The 16,676-nt window shown below is 39.9% G+C and overlaps 1 protein-coding gene across 10 annotated transcripts in view; it reads right to left on the reverse strand.

Annotated features, from left to right (window-relative positions):
• bbx (BBX high mobility group box domain containing) overlaps positions 1–15,926 on the reverse strand; it is a 28,184-nt gene extending 12,258 nt beyond the window's left edge. For 2 of the 10 annotated variants that reach the window (XM_079649911.1, XM_079649916.1), the window contains exons 1-10: positions 14,252–14,312; positions 12,942–13,019; positions 9,469–9,640; positions 9,077–9,331; positions 6,570–6,774; positions 6,421–6,488; positions 6,194–6,283; positions 3,316–3,396; positions 2,439–2,501; positions 1,033–1,858 (exon numbers count right to left, since the gene is read on the reverse strand). In XM_079649911.1, coding sequence (XP_079506037.1) covers positions 1,033–1,858; positions 2,439–2,501; positions 3,316–3,396; positions 6,194–6,283; positions 6,421–6,488; positions 6,570–6,774; positions 9,077–9,331; positions 9,469–9,627 — 1,747 coding nt within the window. In that variant the 5' untranslated portion in view covers positions 9,628–9,640; positions 12,942–13,019; positions 14,252–14,312. Of the gene's footprint in view, positions 1–1,032; positions 1,859–2,438; positions 2,502–3,315; positions 3,397–6,193; positions 6,284–6,420; positions 6,489–6,569; positions 6,775–9,076; positions 9,335–9,468; positions 9,641–12,941; positions 13,020–14,067; positions 14,109–14,251; positions 14,328–15,803 lie in introns of those variants that run through there. The other 8 variants (XM_079649919.1, XM_079649910.1, XM_079649912.1 and 5 more) reach the window with 7 other exon arrangements.
• Between the last annotated feature and the right edge of the window lie 750 nt (positions 15,927–16,676).

Raw genomic sequence — 16,676 nt, forward strand, 5'->3', positions numbered from 1 at the left:
GGATGCATGAACAAACAACAGTTCAGACAAACAGAAATAGATCAAGTAGAGCTTGAAAGGATCATTCATGCTTTCATATCATCCCGGCTGGATTATTGTAACTCCATTTTCACGTGTCTCAGCAAGTCATCCCTGAACCTCAGGTCTCCCTTGGAAAAGAGATCTTTTGATCTCAAGGGGCTTTCACCTGGTTAAATAAATGCTACAAACAAAACCGTCTCCAAATGGTCCAGAATGCTGCTGCAAGACTGTTAACCAGGTCCAGCAGGATGACTCACATTACACGCATTTCAAGATCTTTATATTTGCTCCCCATCCGGTTAAGAATTCCTTTTACGGTTCTTGTTATTTCTTATAAAGCCCTGCATGGACAAGCACCTGAGTACTTGCGTGACCTTCTCCATCCCTACATCACCAGTATGTCCCCTAGGTCTTCAGACCTAGGGGACTGTCCCACGGCCTCGTTTAAAACTAAAACTGACTGTGCCTTTTAAGTGGTGGCTCCAACACTATGGAACTCCCTCCATACAGACATTTGGTCTGCAGTCTCTGTAGAAGCTTTTAAAAAAACAACTGAAGACCCTTCTTTTTACATTGGCCTATGTGTCTCCTTGAGATGTGTGTGTGTGTGTGTGTGTGTAATGTGTGTGTAATGTGTGTGTAATGTGTGTGTAATGTGTGTGTAATGTGTGTGTAATGTGTGTGTAATGTGTGTGTAATGTGTGTGTAATGTGTGTGAAGTTAGGTTATTTTTGTTGGTTCCTTTTGGGGCTCTTTGTTGCCTGTGCTTTGTTTTTATGTTGACCTTAACTTCTGGCATATGTTTTTATGATCTTCATGTTTCTGTGGTCTTGTTTTTTACTTTTTTCTTTGTGAATTGTATTTCTCTGAAAGTTGATATATTAAATAAACGTGTTATTATTATTATTCATTCATATTAATTAACTACATGAAAAACACAGGCTTGTAACATTAGCTTTAGATTATGCCTCATATGTAATCATTGGTGTTTTCTTGAATTCAAATGGATACCTCGGTCTATGTTGGCTCTCAGTGAAGTCAGCATTCCTTCAGAAACCAGCGTTTTGTACAAGGCGCCTTTGCAGCTCCGCTCTGATTTCCTGGAGCCGTGGTGCTCTGCGGTGGAGTCGCAGTTTCCTTCACCCGACCTCTCCTTCCCCTTGTCTTCCTCTCTTAGCTTAGAAGGTGAGGGGCTGCAGGGGGAGTGCGGGGCTTCTTCCATGCAGCTCTGAAGACCCGTGCTTCCTAAACTATCTTCTTCAGCGTCTCGTTTGGGACAGACGTCGGCCATCTCTTCCTTAATTTCTACCTCAGAAGAAGAGGTCTGCCCACACTGCCCGCTGTCTTCCTCCATCTCCTCCTCTTTTTCTTGAACAAAGGTCTTGACTTTGGGCTTATTCTTCTTTTTGAGCACAGCTGAGTTACCAGCACTAGGACTTCCCTGGATCTTCTTCTTGGGGGTCTCCTCGGTGTCCTTCCAGACCCCTTTGGCCACTGCCTCAATTGTACTGAAGACACTGTCCACGTTTGACTCTGCATGGTTACACTTCTTGAGGATTTTCTTTGCTGGGGAAGCTATCTCAACATTATCATTTGACTTGGCCATCTCTTTTTTCGTGCTCTTGGTTTTGACACGTGCATTTTGGCTGCTGCATTGTGGGGGAATGGCATCAGAGGAGAGCAAAGGTAGAAGTGATGTCTGACGGGGGGGGGGGCCGTCGTCCCAGTCAGCTCTCTCCTCCTTGATCTCAGTTAGCAGAGGGGCGGCTGTGGAGGGGCAGACCTCAGGCTGAGACCCCACTGGGTCCATCTGTCCAGCTTCAGAGGCTAAGCACATCTTAGCAAACAAAAGACAAATATAACATTAAAACAGTCTATGCTACCAATTATACATCTCTGCATTTAAATCCTATATTTGATTTCTGAATAGATCAAAAATGTCTACTGATTGCATTGTGTAATATCTCTAGCTTTTTTTAATCAAGACTGAATTATTTATTAAACAAATCTTGTTTTTTTCTATGCAAATATACAGTATATATATACTTATATGTGGACCTACTGTGAAACAATTAATTATGATTTATACAGTTCATGTTTAACTATATCCTGTGCTGTTGAGTATATGGATAAAAGGAAACATGTATGAAATGGATCAAAGGTCATATATAAGGCTTAAAATTATCAAAAGTAACAAAAATGTCATTGTCTGCTTTCAGCAAATATTGACTGTTTTCCAGATGACACTTATAAACAAGTCACCTTTGTCAGGTTTGTCACATTTTTAAATCTTGTATTCTCTGTGGTGATAGAATGCTGATGTGACAGTGCCATCAGCTAAATGGCATGCTCTCATGGTTATTTTAAAAAAGCTGCAAAGTGTTACTTAAGATGAACTGTGTAAAGACTGTCCTTACCTCGGCGAGCTGGAACAGAGCAGACTGTGGGCAGGGCTTTCCTTCAGGAGCAGAGACAGACGGCTGAGGACACAGTGAGGGACACTTATGAGACCACTATTATTATTTAGCAATATACATTTTTAACAACAAATGTTAACTGTTACAGTATGATCAAATAAATGCTGGGCCTCTACTTAAAGCTAGTTCAACTTGTCTGGCTCACTTTGGGTTACGGGGCCTCACTGAGGCTAACATTAGCATCCTTGTCCATCATCATGAATCAATATTCCAATCCAGCTATGAACGCCATCACATGTAAAACGACACAGCTTTAACCATGACTGAAGTACAGTGATATATGGTCACAGCCACATATTAACAGGAGAAATGTGGTCAAATAGAGAGGGAAATCTAATTAAAACCCTACACAATTATTAAAAGTGAGGCAATAAGATTTAAAATGTGTGTAGTAAAATAAAATTAAAGTATTAAAAACAGAGATAAACTGAGAAACCAGAAAATGGATGAAATTAAGCAGTGTAAAATCCTGTTAAATATCCTGTAAAGATAAAAACATTATACTGGTAAAATGCAACTATAATCTTAATATTTACTTATTAAGTGCAGTAAGCTGTGCCTCTGATGGTTTGAACATTTTGGCCTAAAGGTGGCACTAGAACGGCTTTTCAGATCATTTTCTCAGCATTTTTTGTTGATTAGATATAGATCATTTTCGTTACACAAAGCACTAATTTGTGATTATTATCAATTTTATTTTTGCAGTGGCCGAAGGAGTACACAGATCTGAACAAAAAAAAGATTTTTTAATGTTATCAATGTCATCTGTCATAAACTGAGGTAACTATAGAAAGATTGAATTGTATTTCAGTCTTACTTCTGCCAGTTGGGGGGGGGCAGACTGAACACTGCCTCCAGTACTGTCAGGCACTCTGCTTGGTACTGTCCCAGACAAAATCTGGAGATTAAAACAGGGTGAGCAGAAACAAGTCAATTCTGTTGGTCATCAAACAACAACACAGTGTTAAAGTGGGTTCAGCTCATAACCATTCAAATATTTGGAAAACTGAGAAAGTGTATTACAAGTATAAGTGCTGGTTTTTATTACTAATGTTGTTGTTAGAATCCTTTGATTGGAGACGATCGAAGGCTAAAGCAGTCATTATGAAGACTAGCTCATTCCAGAATAATAAAAAAAAAAATATATATATATTATTAGATTCTAAAAATTGACGCACTAACGTGCTAGGATCTACAGAGAGCCTAAAAAAAAGTGTCTCTCGCGCACGGGAAAGTTACCGGTTCGCCAAGGAGGAAGTGGAGCACACAGGAGACGACCGTTTCATTGCAGACTGTTATTTTTATGTGGGGAAATGGCAGTGCATACATTATTTGAGATGTATTTCGAACTCGGACTTCATTTTAAGGACATTTCGGCCAGGGGTGTAGAGATATTTGTTTAAGACCAGAGGAGAGCACTTTCACTTCATGAAAACGCTGCAGCACCAGGAGGCAGCGGGACATGTAACTCAGCCTCTGAGAAGAGCAGCACCAGCTGCAAAGAGCTGTACCTTTTACGCACCGCCTTCACTGTGTTTATCTTCATTAGAACAGCTAAAGAGCGACCGCAGGCTGCTACGTTACCACACACATCGAACTGCCAGATTATTCCCCCTATTACTCATTTTATGAAGGAGATGTCCGGTCACCAAGGCGCATGATGTGTGTGTGTGTTTGTGCTCTGCTCTGCTCAGCTCCGCTATGTATTCGGTGTGTTTGTGTGTGTGTCCGACACCGGCATTTGTTTTCAAATTACCATGAAAAGTAATTTATACACATCTCCTTATAATAAAATGGCGTACTAATCGGGCAGTTTGATGTGTGTAGAGGTGTGTGTAGAGGTGTGTGTGTGTGTGTGTGTGTGTGTGTGTGTGTAGAGGTGTGTGTGGTTAAAACGTAGCAGCCTGCGGTCGCTCTTTAGCTGTTCTGATTAACTTAAACACAGTGAAGGCGGTGCGTAAAAGGCACAGCTCTTTGCAGCTGGTGCTGCTCTTCTCAGAGGCTGAGTAACACGTCCTGGTGCTGCAGCCATTTCATGAAGTGAAGGAGGTTTTCCTTCTATCAAACAGCTGTGGGCAGCAGATACTGTGAGAGTCACGGACATGAATTCATAGATCAAGGCAGACTCTCCTGACAATCTGGTCTTAAACAAATATCTCTACACCCCTGGCCGAAATGTCCTTAAAATTAAGTCTGAGTTTGAAATACATCTCAAATAATGTATGCACTGTTATTTCCCCACATAAACATAACAGTCTGCAATGAAACGGTCGTCTCCTGTGTGCTCCACTTCCTCCTTGGCGAACCGGTAACTTTTGCGTGCGCAATAGAAAGTATATCGTGCGCACAAGATACTTTTTTTTTTTCTTCATGACCCTTTGGGGCAGGGGTGTCAAACTCAATTTCAACTTGGGCCACATTAGTATCATGGTTGCACTCAAAGGGCCAGTTTTATATATAAGACTATATAAGAATACATTTATAAATATTTAATATATATAAAATAATGTATTATATGACATTATTGCCTCTGCATTGGATTATTATCGGATAGGGTAATAACTTAATAATTAACTACGTCTGAAAGCATAAGTCTAGGGCAAACTATTACAAGTCTCTTCAGTGAGCATGTCACAAAATGATTTGAAAAGGAAAGCCAAATTCTGAAAAAAAATACAATAAAAAGTGAGATTTTGAAAAAAAAGTAACATTTAAAATAAAAAAATCAAATTCCGAGAAAGAAATTCTAATTTCAGATGCATTGTGGGACATGTAGTATATGGGCAATGTGCTTCTGTAAAGCGGCATGTAACCGTATAATAAATATATTATAAATGAAGTTGCGGGCCCGGATTTGGCACCCGGGCCTTGAGTTTGACACCCCTGGTTTAGGGGCTTCTTAAGGATCCCTTTTGTAAATAGAATCTATCACCAATCATTCTTGAAATAGAAACATACACACCTTAACTTCTACTTGAGTACAGTGCCTGTGTATATATAGCCTGTGTATATATACTTGGTTACCTTCAACCACAAGCCACTGCAACCCAACATAGGACTAGGTATTGTGCTGATGGTGTATACATCTAGTTTTTTGCTTGGCACAATTCTCTGTGACGTCAAATCAGATCAGTGAACTGCTTAATAGAGACATCACAGCGTATCAGGATATAGTGTATATAGAGTAGGGATGCCAGCGGTTATTCGATTTTTCGTTACAGTCTCCATAATCGAAAATTATTTTTAAAATTCGATTTTATTTATATTTTTTTTTATTATTATTATTATTTTTTTTTTTTCCTGGCTTAGTTTCAACCAAAATATAGACTAATGCTAATAATAGTAATAGTATTAATAATTGTAAATGGCCATTGGTCACACCACCAGTTTGTTTTACTGTAAACTTGGAGGAAGCCAGCAGCGCAGCCCTTCGCTGCGCTGCTACACACCGACCCACCCCCCCTCCCCCCTCTCCGTCACACGTGCGATTAATTTATTGGAGTGAGAACACAACTAAAGATGAACAAAGGAAAGAGGAGTTCCTCGTGGAACTACTTCAAACTGACAAGTGCAAATTAGATCAAATGTAAGCGGTCGTCGAATAATCGATTATTATTCGCCAGGGCTGTCCGATTTTCGATTTTGATCATGGTCAGTTTCTGGCATCCCTAATATAGAGTATATATATATAACACCTTCTCAGAACGCACCCCTTCCTTGTCCCCTGGAAAGGAGTTCACTTCGCTGGCTGCGTCAGGTGACCTGGGTTTAGTGCTGGAAGGGATCTGCAGTGGAACACAATACTGGGGTTAGTCACACATTGAAATAAGAAGACATTATTTACACACATGTACAGATAAAATAGTATCAGTGATTGGTCTGACTTGAGAGCATTGTAAGGATGCACCCATGGGGGGCCTACCTCTTTGTTTGTGAGGGCATGTTCCCCCGCTAACAGTAGCATGCTTAGGCCTCCCATTTTCGTAGGGTCTGAAAGAACAACAGAAGTTAAAGAATCATCCAAAATGTTGTCACTTGGTCACTGAACAAATAATATTTTATCATACACACCTGCCATGGCAAAGTTTAACTGTGGCATGCTATCAGTTTTGGGCACTTTTTTGGCAGTGGGGGAGTCCTTGGTTGAGTTGGAAGAGAAGGACCAAACTTTTTTGCGGGGGTTGCTGACCGGGGGACCAGAGGGGCTCTTCACTGGCTTGCTGGTGGCGGGACACCACTTGTAGCCCGGGTTTGCCTTCATAAAGGCATCCTTGTACTGAAGGAACATAAATGATTTAGTTACAATAAAAACTTGAAAAATATATGAATCAATACTAAATAAAATATTTTACGATAACATGAAATATTGTGGATAAATATGAGAAATTAACTAAATAAAAACGGTGTGGTTTAGGGTTTGATCAGAAATTATTGAAAATAAAATGGCCTTGTCTAAACAAATATCCATCCTTCACTCACTCCTTTACAAATAATAATAATAGAAAAGGTATGAATTTGAAGATTTATAAGTCATATTTGTGATTCTCACTTTTGTGCAATTTGGGATGGTTGGCAAAAAGTAGTGTTTATGATTTGGACATTTTAATGCCATCAAATATGTTTCTGAGGCATAAACCTGATATCATCTTCTATAACTTCGGATCAGAACAAATGTAAGACGATTTTATAACATGTCTAAAACAAAGCTGTTTTGAAATGTTAATAACACTTTCTGTTGCATGGACATTAAGCAGATGTTTGCAGTTGGTCAATCAAATCAAAGGTTCCTGCTGGTTAACTTGTTAAACATAGACAAAGACATAATAGCCTTCATGATGTCTTTCAATAAAACAGACATTCATGCAGAACAACTATTTTCTCTTGCTATGAGCTTTCTTTTGCATTTTGTATGATATCAAGCTGCTTTTTAAAACACTAATAAAGCCAATCCAGAAGATTATCACCAACAAAGCTGCAGCAGTTCGTTCAAAGAAATGTAAAATCATGTTTCACACTGTCAAGTTACTTTGGCGCTACCAGAGTTGGGGACTCGAGTCACATGACTTGACTCGAGTCCGACTCGAGTCGCATATTTTTGGACTTGAGACTTGCTTGACTAACATTGATAAAAGACTTGACTTTGACTTGGTATTTATGACTTAAGACTTGAGACAGATGACTTGAAAGGACTTGACTGTTTAAAATTAAATATTTGCATTTGTTTTTGTATTGAGATATCACGTTTAGTTTTTTCGAAAAACGTGATTGGGTGATTATAGCGCCATGCGCGCAAACCTGGCAACCCACTAGAAGGCGGGAGTCTCAGTTAACATGGCAGCGGCTAGTGTTATTCCACAAATAGTGAAGTTTGGATTCAAGGATTATTGTCAATGACGCTAATAAAAAGAGAACAGCGGTATGCAGGGTCTGCAGCATAAAGATCAGTGACAGGACCACCACAACATCCAACTTCATTCGTCACTACAAAAAACCCCACAGAGAAAGGTGCGTGAATGTGTTGTGTTAGCTAGAAAGCTAAAGTTAAGTTTAAGCTACGTTAGACTTGGTTTCAAATCGATTAAGCAAAGAGAAGGCAAAACAGTAAATGAACACTAGAACCGCCAAGGAATTCATTTTGACTAACCCCGATACTGACGGGCTGTCAGGAGAGGGAGAGAGAGAGAGAGAGAGAGAGAGAGAGAGAGAGAGAGAGAGAGAGAGAGAGAGAGAGAGAGAGAGAGAGAGAGATGCCTCATTTATTTCCCCTGTGTTATCAGAAGTTACTGTAAACTTTTGAATAATGTAGTTCATCTGCTTTTAGTAGTTTGTTTAAATGTTTTAATTATGTTGTTTTTGTTTGTAGAAGTGCATCATTCCTTGATTTATTGGAAAATGAATCTGAACTTTTTGATCCGTTATGATGATAAACTGAAGCCATTTCAGAATGACCCCAATTAAGTGAGTTTTAAATCTTCCTACTTAGTTTATAAGGAAATTATGAAGAGGAACAAATGAAATGATTTGAAAATGATACCTAAGTAGGTGCTGACGCTGTTGGCGGTTCTAGTGTTAACAGAAATGTAAATTAAAATATGTGTAATGGCAAATGCCATATCTGATTCTCTTACCTGGAATTCTGCCTTTTTGAACAGACTTTTTGAGTCCTAGCTATATTGTCAACAGTTCGGGGGTTAATATGAATCTAATATGATTGTCATCGGTCTAAATTAGATTTCAAATGATTAACTGTGTATGTAATAAAGATCATAGTGTGGGTTGAATCCATTTGTCCACTGTCTTTTAACTGATTTAAATGCGGATACTGGGCTTATTCATCAGAATTTCGTATGACTTGACTTGACTTGCTTGACCTGAGCAATGGCTTGACCTGAGCAATGACTTGACTTGACTTGCTTGACTCTCACCACAGGGACTTGGGACTTGCTTGATACGTGTAGGTCAAGACTTGAGACTTGCTCATGACTTGCACATGTAGGACTTACTCCCACCTCTGGGCGCTACTGTAAGAGAGTGGGAAAAAGGGATAGTACACGTGCAAGAGTCAGAGAGCACGTCACCTCCTTGGCCATGTCGGTGTATTTCTGCTTCTCTTTGGGTTCCAGAACAGCCCACCAGTCGGCCAGGATCTTGGTGGCCCCGCGGTTATCCAAGCGGGGATGTTCCTGCCGCACCAGGGAGCGGTGGCGTTTGCAGAAGAGAAGGAAGGCATTCATTGGCCGCCGAGCCCGCTGTTCATTGGAGTCCTCCTCCAATTCCTCTGTTTTGCTCTCACACTGCACCTGTGACCCCTGTTGCTGGCCACACAGCACCGGCTGCTGAGACACAATCACAACCAATCAGATGCAATACTGTCCCCTGTTTTCTGTCTCGTTTGTATGAGAAACTGATGTTTCTCCTGAGTTTGAGGATTAGGTGATAAAAATGACCTGTCAAGCCGTTACACACTTACCTTCTCCAGCTCTTCTTCATCCTCCTCTTCTTCCTCCTCGGAGAAATCCAGAGCCTTTTTGGAGAGAAGTGGGTGCCACTGCAGACATTTACGTTTGGGACGCTTGCCAGCGACCTCCCCTGCAACAGGTGGCTCCTTACCCCTTCCTCCACCCTTCATGGTACTACTGCACCTAGTAACCAATAACAACCATAAGACCTTCAAATAATGCACAGTGAATATATACATTGGTGTTTTAAATGTGTTATAATAACCACTGGTAATGTGCATGAACTAAACAGAACATTTAATGACCTCAAGCAGGTTTGCAAAATAGGCATGGAATTGACCAAATACATATTAGTAATCAGGCCATTTGTACATATAACTTGAAACATTTGAATACTGAGCTGATCCTTTGATACATATATGTAATACACTTTATTTTAATAAGCTGAACTCTCGCTTCAAGCTATAGTGACGGACATTTTAAATATGAAAAGTGAGGCTGACCTCTGTCCATGTCAAAGCTTTTTTGGTTTGATTTCACATGAGCAGGGGAGCATGTGAAGATATCAAACTATCCCTCACCTGTATGCTCTCATTAGCTTTTAATTTACAATGCTAGTTTTCTTCCTTAATTTCCCTTAGAGAGCCCCCTATACTGTGAGTGACATAAAACAGAACTGCAAACATTAACGGATGGTAATTTAAGGCTGATGGAGTGATATTTTGAATTAGATACCACCCTCTATCAAATAATGGCCTATATATTACAGAGCTGTACTCGAACACTAATCAGAAGAATTGAACCGTGGATGTTCACACTTCATGGGTTTCATGGTGTTCCAGAATGTGGCTTTTACTATGAAGCAGGGCAAAGTAAAATACCAAAACTAAAATATCAGCTTATATTGTATATAAAAAAATGTATCACTTAAATGAAGGTTATCCCCTAAAATTATATTCAGAGAAACTGTGACCTTCCACTACATCCACAATGGTATGTTTAATCACTGCTATGAAGTAGTAATAGATTACTGAACTACATTGCGACTGGAGCTGGTGGAGTTTCAAAATGGTGTCATGATACCTCTAGTGCTTCTCAAAGTGTGGTCCGCGGACCACTGGTTGTACGTGAGCGCCCCTAGTGGTCCGTGAGTATATTGGTAACATTTCACATTTGAAATAAATAAATACATTTAAGTTTTCCGCAATGGAGCGAGCTTAAGTTTCATGATATAGCCCAGCGCAACACCTTCGTCACACATGTTGCCACTTGTTTGTACCATTTTCAGGCGATTTGTAATCTGTTCAAGAAAAACGATGTGTTTTTTTTTAGATTTCAAGAACCGTATAAAACAAACTATGGATGTCTTGTATGAACATTTATCCATGCTGGAAGTAGATTTAGATGTGTTAGGAGTTAGATTGAGATTATTATCTAATATATGCATCCAATGAAGCATTACATGAAGTCTGTTGATGATCAGAGGCTCTTGTTGGGACTGCAAAAACGTTTTTTTATTTTTGTTTTGTAGGCAGACCATGCAGGCCAGCCCAATGGTCACCAAGGTTCATGTTTTAATAGCATTTTTACAACAACAAAAAAGCCCACGCGAGCCAAACATGTGAAAAAATGTCTTAGAGACATAAAGAGAGTTAAACTTCGGCCTGCGACCATAAGGCGCTTTCAAACCAAGTACTTTACCCAGGAATAGTTCCCGGAACTTTTTCCCGGAACTTTTATTTCCTGGAACTATCGAGTAAATTGCATTCACACCGGAATAAGTCCCTGAGGGAGCCTCTGACGTCACTTCTTCTTCTTCTGCTTTGGGTTTACTGGCAGGCCGCAAACAACTTCTCGGCGTATACTGCCACCCGAAGTCCCCGGCCGGAAGTCCCCGGAGTTGGGGACTGGCTTCAGTAGAAGCTGCTGGGACACCCAGCCTTCCGAGTAAATCGCTAAAACGCTGACACCTCCTCATCTCCACCGCTCCCATGTTTTTTTTTTGTGTTGCCATAAGTCAGTCTCTCTCTGTTGGTGCGCTGGGCTAATGGTAATAATGCTAATGCGAGCAAATAAAATGGCGGCTTCACAAAAACTTTTCAGAGTTTTACGGGGCGTGGTTTGCAATTCGCCCAGCCAATCAGAAATTGGAACCTTTTTCTCCCCAGGAAAGTCCCTGCTCTCTAGCAGGGACTAAAAAGGGTTGTAAAGGTTAGCAAAATCCCAGGAACTATCGGAACTATTCCTGGGAAAAGTTCTCCGGTGTGAAAGCGCCTATAGTTTTACTGTATTTTGTTTTGAAAATTCACAGCGGAGGTTTGTGTCGTACTAAAAGCAATGTATTTTGCATATCTCTCAGTAGCCAACGATCTGTGAATCTGTTGGCTCAGACATAAACTCCGTAATAAATGTAGTCTACATTTCATAAGAGGTGTAAAACCTGAGCATTTTAAATCGCATTTGAACAAAATGCTTATATAATCTGTAGTTGTATTTGTATTTTTGATTTAATGTGTGAACGAGGCGATAATTTGTTATATACTGTTGGAGTGGTAAGCAGGCATATTGTTTTGGGATATTTGTGGAGTTAGGTGGTTCGCGAGTGTTTTTTTATTGGTTAAGTGGTCCTTGGTATGAAAAGGTTTGAGAAACACTGCTATACACCTACACTGAGACTGAAACAAAAAGCAGTTTAAGCGCTATGGATGACTTTTTTGTCCCAATAAGAGGGAAGGAAAAATCTAACAACTAATTATTTGAAATATAATTATTATCTGACAAAAGAGGTGAACACATGATTCTTCGTATTGAGTGAAAAAGATCTTTTAGAGGACTTAGTGCTTTGTTAGAGCTTTTCTTGGCATGTTTTTCTTGTGAAGAAGACAAAAGCTACAAAGTCACAACAGAGAGTGGTCAATTAGCCAAAAGACTATCACTGCTGCATTCAATCAAGTCAATAGAGTTATGTAAAGTGATTTAAAAGAGGCTGTGTAACATAAAAAAAAAAGATTATCTTCCTAAATATTACAGGGCTACAATGATAAATTGCTGTATGGGAAGTGTATATTTAATGCTTGCACCTTCAAGTCCTTCATTTTGAGTTATTAAGCATAATACTGTCAAAACACAACTAAGTGTAGGAAACTGCACTTTATTAAACTTAAGTTTTCTCCAACAAAACAAGATAGTTGTTTGAAAAAAGCAACCCATAACAGTATATTATTTTCATTATAAGGGGCACATGTAAATGTTCTGCACACACTACAGATTAGTGGAAAAACTAGGCATTGGTCATCAATCCTGTCTGTATGTTCCTCAATTGGTTTGTATTTCTCAACATGGTTGCACTTGTTCAGGATGTCTAAGACACAAATGAAATTAGCTTTCAATTAATTAATGATTCAATATTTTCTTCAGGACATCATCCAGACTACATGCCAGTGTATGTATTTATGAATGTTGAGTGGAAAACAGGGATACTTACTGAAGAAAAAACTATGGAAATACTGTATGAGTGATGATGATGAATCTGCCACAGCCTTTGTCATGCAATGATGATGACCTATAAATACAAGACACTGTTCTCAGTCATTTGTTACACCGTCAACTCTGCAAACAAATAAATGTACAATTGACCCAGCTTAGCACCTCGTCAGCTCCGGAATACGGTGGGACATTTTGTCTGATCTCGTTTCTGATCAATTAATCGTGCAGGCGATCCGCCCTTGTGGCCAAAACCAAAACAAGTAGGCCAGACCCTGCGATCTCTAAATGCACTTCTCCATGACACAGGCTAATGAAGCTGCACCGACCGGGCTTTAACGTGTCTCAGGTGAACTGCTGATGCTTAGCCGGACTGTTCGGGAGTGAAGTGTTGGGCTGCTGTTCTGAGCTTCTTACGCTCAATAACAGCACATATGTTGTGTATGCGAATACATCACGGTTAATGCCTACATACTAAGATTCTACCTCCAAGCACACATTTTTATTTCCGTGCAAAATGTCGATGTGTGAGCTCTGACAAGACAGACACGCCGAATGAGAGTCCATCTTGCTTTGGTTTGGAGGAGAAGCCCAAAGTACAGTATTGGACATATTTCACTGCTGTCAAACTCTGCGAGGACAATGCCGTCGAAATGTCTCCCAACATCCACAGTGATTAATGAAACTGGGGATGTTCTGCCCCGGCTCGTGCATCTGTGCACAGTGTTGTCTGAGCCGTGGCTCCATTTCCTCGCACTGTTACTAGGAATAAAAGTAGCTAGTTAGCCTGCTAGCTCTACAGCTCGCTAACTGGACGTGTCACGGTTTTAACGTGCAATGGTTTCCGAAACAGGAGAAGCTTCTTCCACAGCTGCTTTCTAGACTCACCGACTAAACACAATACTGGTTTGTGCTTTTGCAACTGTTCGTTTACACACAACGCAGGTTTGATGCGGATAGGAAGAGGGAAGAGGGAGGAGGGGAGGGGAGGGGAGGGGGGGGCAAGTCACACCACCTCACTGAGAAACAGTTGATTTGCCATTTATTTTTCAAAGAGGAGTGGAGCATATTTAAGCGACACAGTAAAAGTGTCAACCACGTATGGTAGGCTGTATAATATCGCTTACCAACTAAATGGCGGGGGGAAGCAGCAGTCACAGAGGGGAGAGTCAGCAGGCGGACATCATGTCCACAAGCAGCGATCATAATATTTCTCAAAGACTGAGAGGGTGAGACCGGGTTTAAACGGAAAATCAATTAAAGCACACTTTCTCTGTCATGAACCCCCCCCCCCTTAATGTCTGAACATACCTCTGATATCCTGCTCAGGTGCCGGGGGGGCCCTCTCATCATTGATGCCGTCCACCTTTTTAACTTATTGACACATCATAACAGTTCAGCACTGGCTGTACGAAACACAGCTGTGTCAAGTACATCCAAATTGCACGCGAGCAAACCGGAAGCTCAGCGACGTGTTACCAAAATAAAAACGATTGCCTTTAAAGCATCAGAGCTTTATTTAATCACTTGTGTAAAGTATCTAAGTAGATTTACTCAAGTACTGTACTTAAGTACAATTTTGAGATAGCTTACTACTACTTTACTATTTCGAATTGGTGCTACTTTGAGCGTCTGAACGTCAGAGGTAAATGGTGTACTTTTACTGCACTAGGCCGATATTTATTTAATACATTCAGTTACTTTGCAGATTTGGTTTAATGATGTGAAATATATTTTTCTGCACTTGAGTTTGAGCACTTTAATTCATCAATAATTATAGTCAAAACATATATATTATTCTGAAATGGACCAATATGCATTATGAGTACTTTTACATTTGCTACTTTAAGTATATTTTAATGCTAATACTTTTCTACTCGTACTTGAGTAACCTTTCAAATGCAGGACTTTTACTTGTAATAGAGTATTTATACACTCTGGTACTTCTACTTGTATTTAAGTACAAGATCTGAGTACTTCTCCCACCTCTGTATTTATAGTAATTACCAATAACCTAAAGGAAAACATGTCCTCGTCAAATGAGTATTTGGATTCTGTGGTGAATTTGATGATCTCTGAAGCCTCTGTTCCATCTGTTAAGGCTGCAGGAAACATATGTTACTGCCCAGACCTTGAGGCCTCTGATGTTGGAGAGAAGCTTGTACCGGCGCTCTCTGTGGAGGATGTACTTCAGTAGAGCACCTTTCAACTGCGAAAAGCCTAAATACACTCTGTATTTATTACAGTAAAAATGTTTATATAGAGGAGCATATTTAACACTGGCTCGAAATATGTGCTTGGAATAGCCTACCGTTTCTACCTTAAACTTAATTCAATACTTTATTTGTTGTTATGTGAACCGGAAGTCCTCTGTGTAATGCTGCGTACTTTGACAGTGGTACAGAAACGCAGCACTTCACTAGATGATGAATTTTACTGTTGGCGACAGAGACGGATGTAAAGATCTAAAGCCACAAAAGAAACACATTGACGCGTTGATTCCTGCATAAACACACACTTGTTCAGTCATATAATGTTAGAGAAATCACTTTCGTTTCCTCGAGGTGAGAGAAAATTCTCCTCTAAGCTATCCCTCCCCTCCCCCGGTTTGCAAAGTGCTCATACCCAGACTGGCCTGTAGCCTACTTGCTAACAACATCCCTGACTGAACTTCCCCTGAATGCCCTGTCCCGGTACAGAGGTCCCTGAACGTAGCGGGTACATCAGCAAAGCCCGGTTCAGACCCACTGGCTGCACTCTGGATGGAATCAGTTTAACTTGTTTCCTCAGTGTTTGTGCGCGTGATAACTGATAACATTTGATACAGACATGAATAACTGTGGTTTAACAGTAGGCTACATACCTGTCAGTAGCAGTGTAGTAAACGAATGGCTAGTGTCAAATCGTCTTTAAAGCTTCAGCCGTGAAATTATCAACAGTTTTGCTGCATACTACACATTGAACACATCCACACTGTCATGTAATGCTGCACCTGACTGGACCCTCCTTCTGATGGACGGTTGGATTCCACCAATGAGAAGCGACGTTATATTCTAGTGTTTGGAGATTACTGTAACGTCCTACAATGTAATGTGAGGTAAACGTATGGTATGTAGGCCTATAAACATGCATCATAATGATAATATGAACTCAGTGGTGTTAAGTACCTAAGAACATTTACTCAAGTACTATAATTAAGTACAATTTTGAGGTACCTTTACTTTACTTGGATATTTCCGTTTTCTAGATAAAGATTAATGATAAACAATGAGATCAACAGGTTATAGGACTTTAGTTGGATCTGGATTAAATTCACAAACGACACGCAGTAAATACAATAATTACAATTAGTTGTACTCGCTTGACATTGTTGAATAAATCAATAATTGTAATTAAAACATAATATATGATTCTGGAATGGGCTAATCTGCACACAATGAGTACTCTAAGAACAGAATCATTTACTGCTAATACTTTTGTACTTTTAATTGAGTAACATTTTGAATACAGTCCTTTCACTTATAACCAACAGAGTATTCCTACACTTTGGTATTTCTACTTTGTATACTACTCTACCTCTGTATTCAGCAGTGGGACTACACAGGCTTTGTGGTATTTCCTGGTGTATTTTTAATCTGCTATGAATGCCTCTCCAATCTTTTGAGCACTTAAGGGATATATCCTACTAAATGTTATACATTTTGTCAGTGTGCCTCTAAGCAGCTTGCTTATTGGT

The sequence above is a fragment of the Notothenia rossii genome (genome assembly GCF_949606895.1).
Source record: "Notothenia rossii genome assembly, chromosome: 9".
Classification (NCBI taxonomy): Eukaryota; Metazoa; Chordata; class Actinopteri; order Perciformes; family Nototheniidae; genus Notothenia; species Notothenia rossii.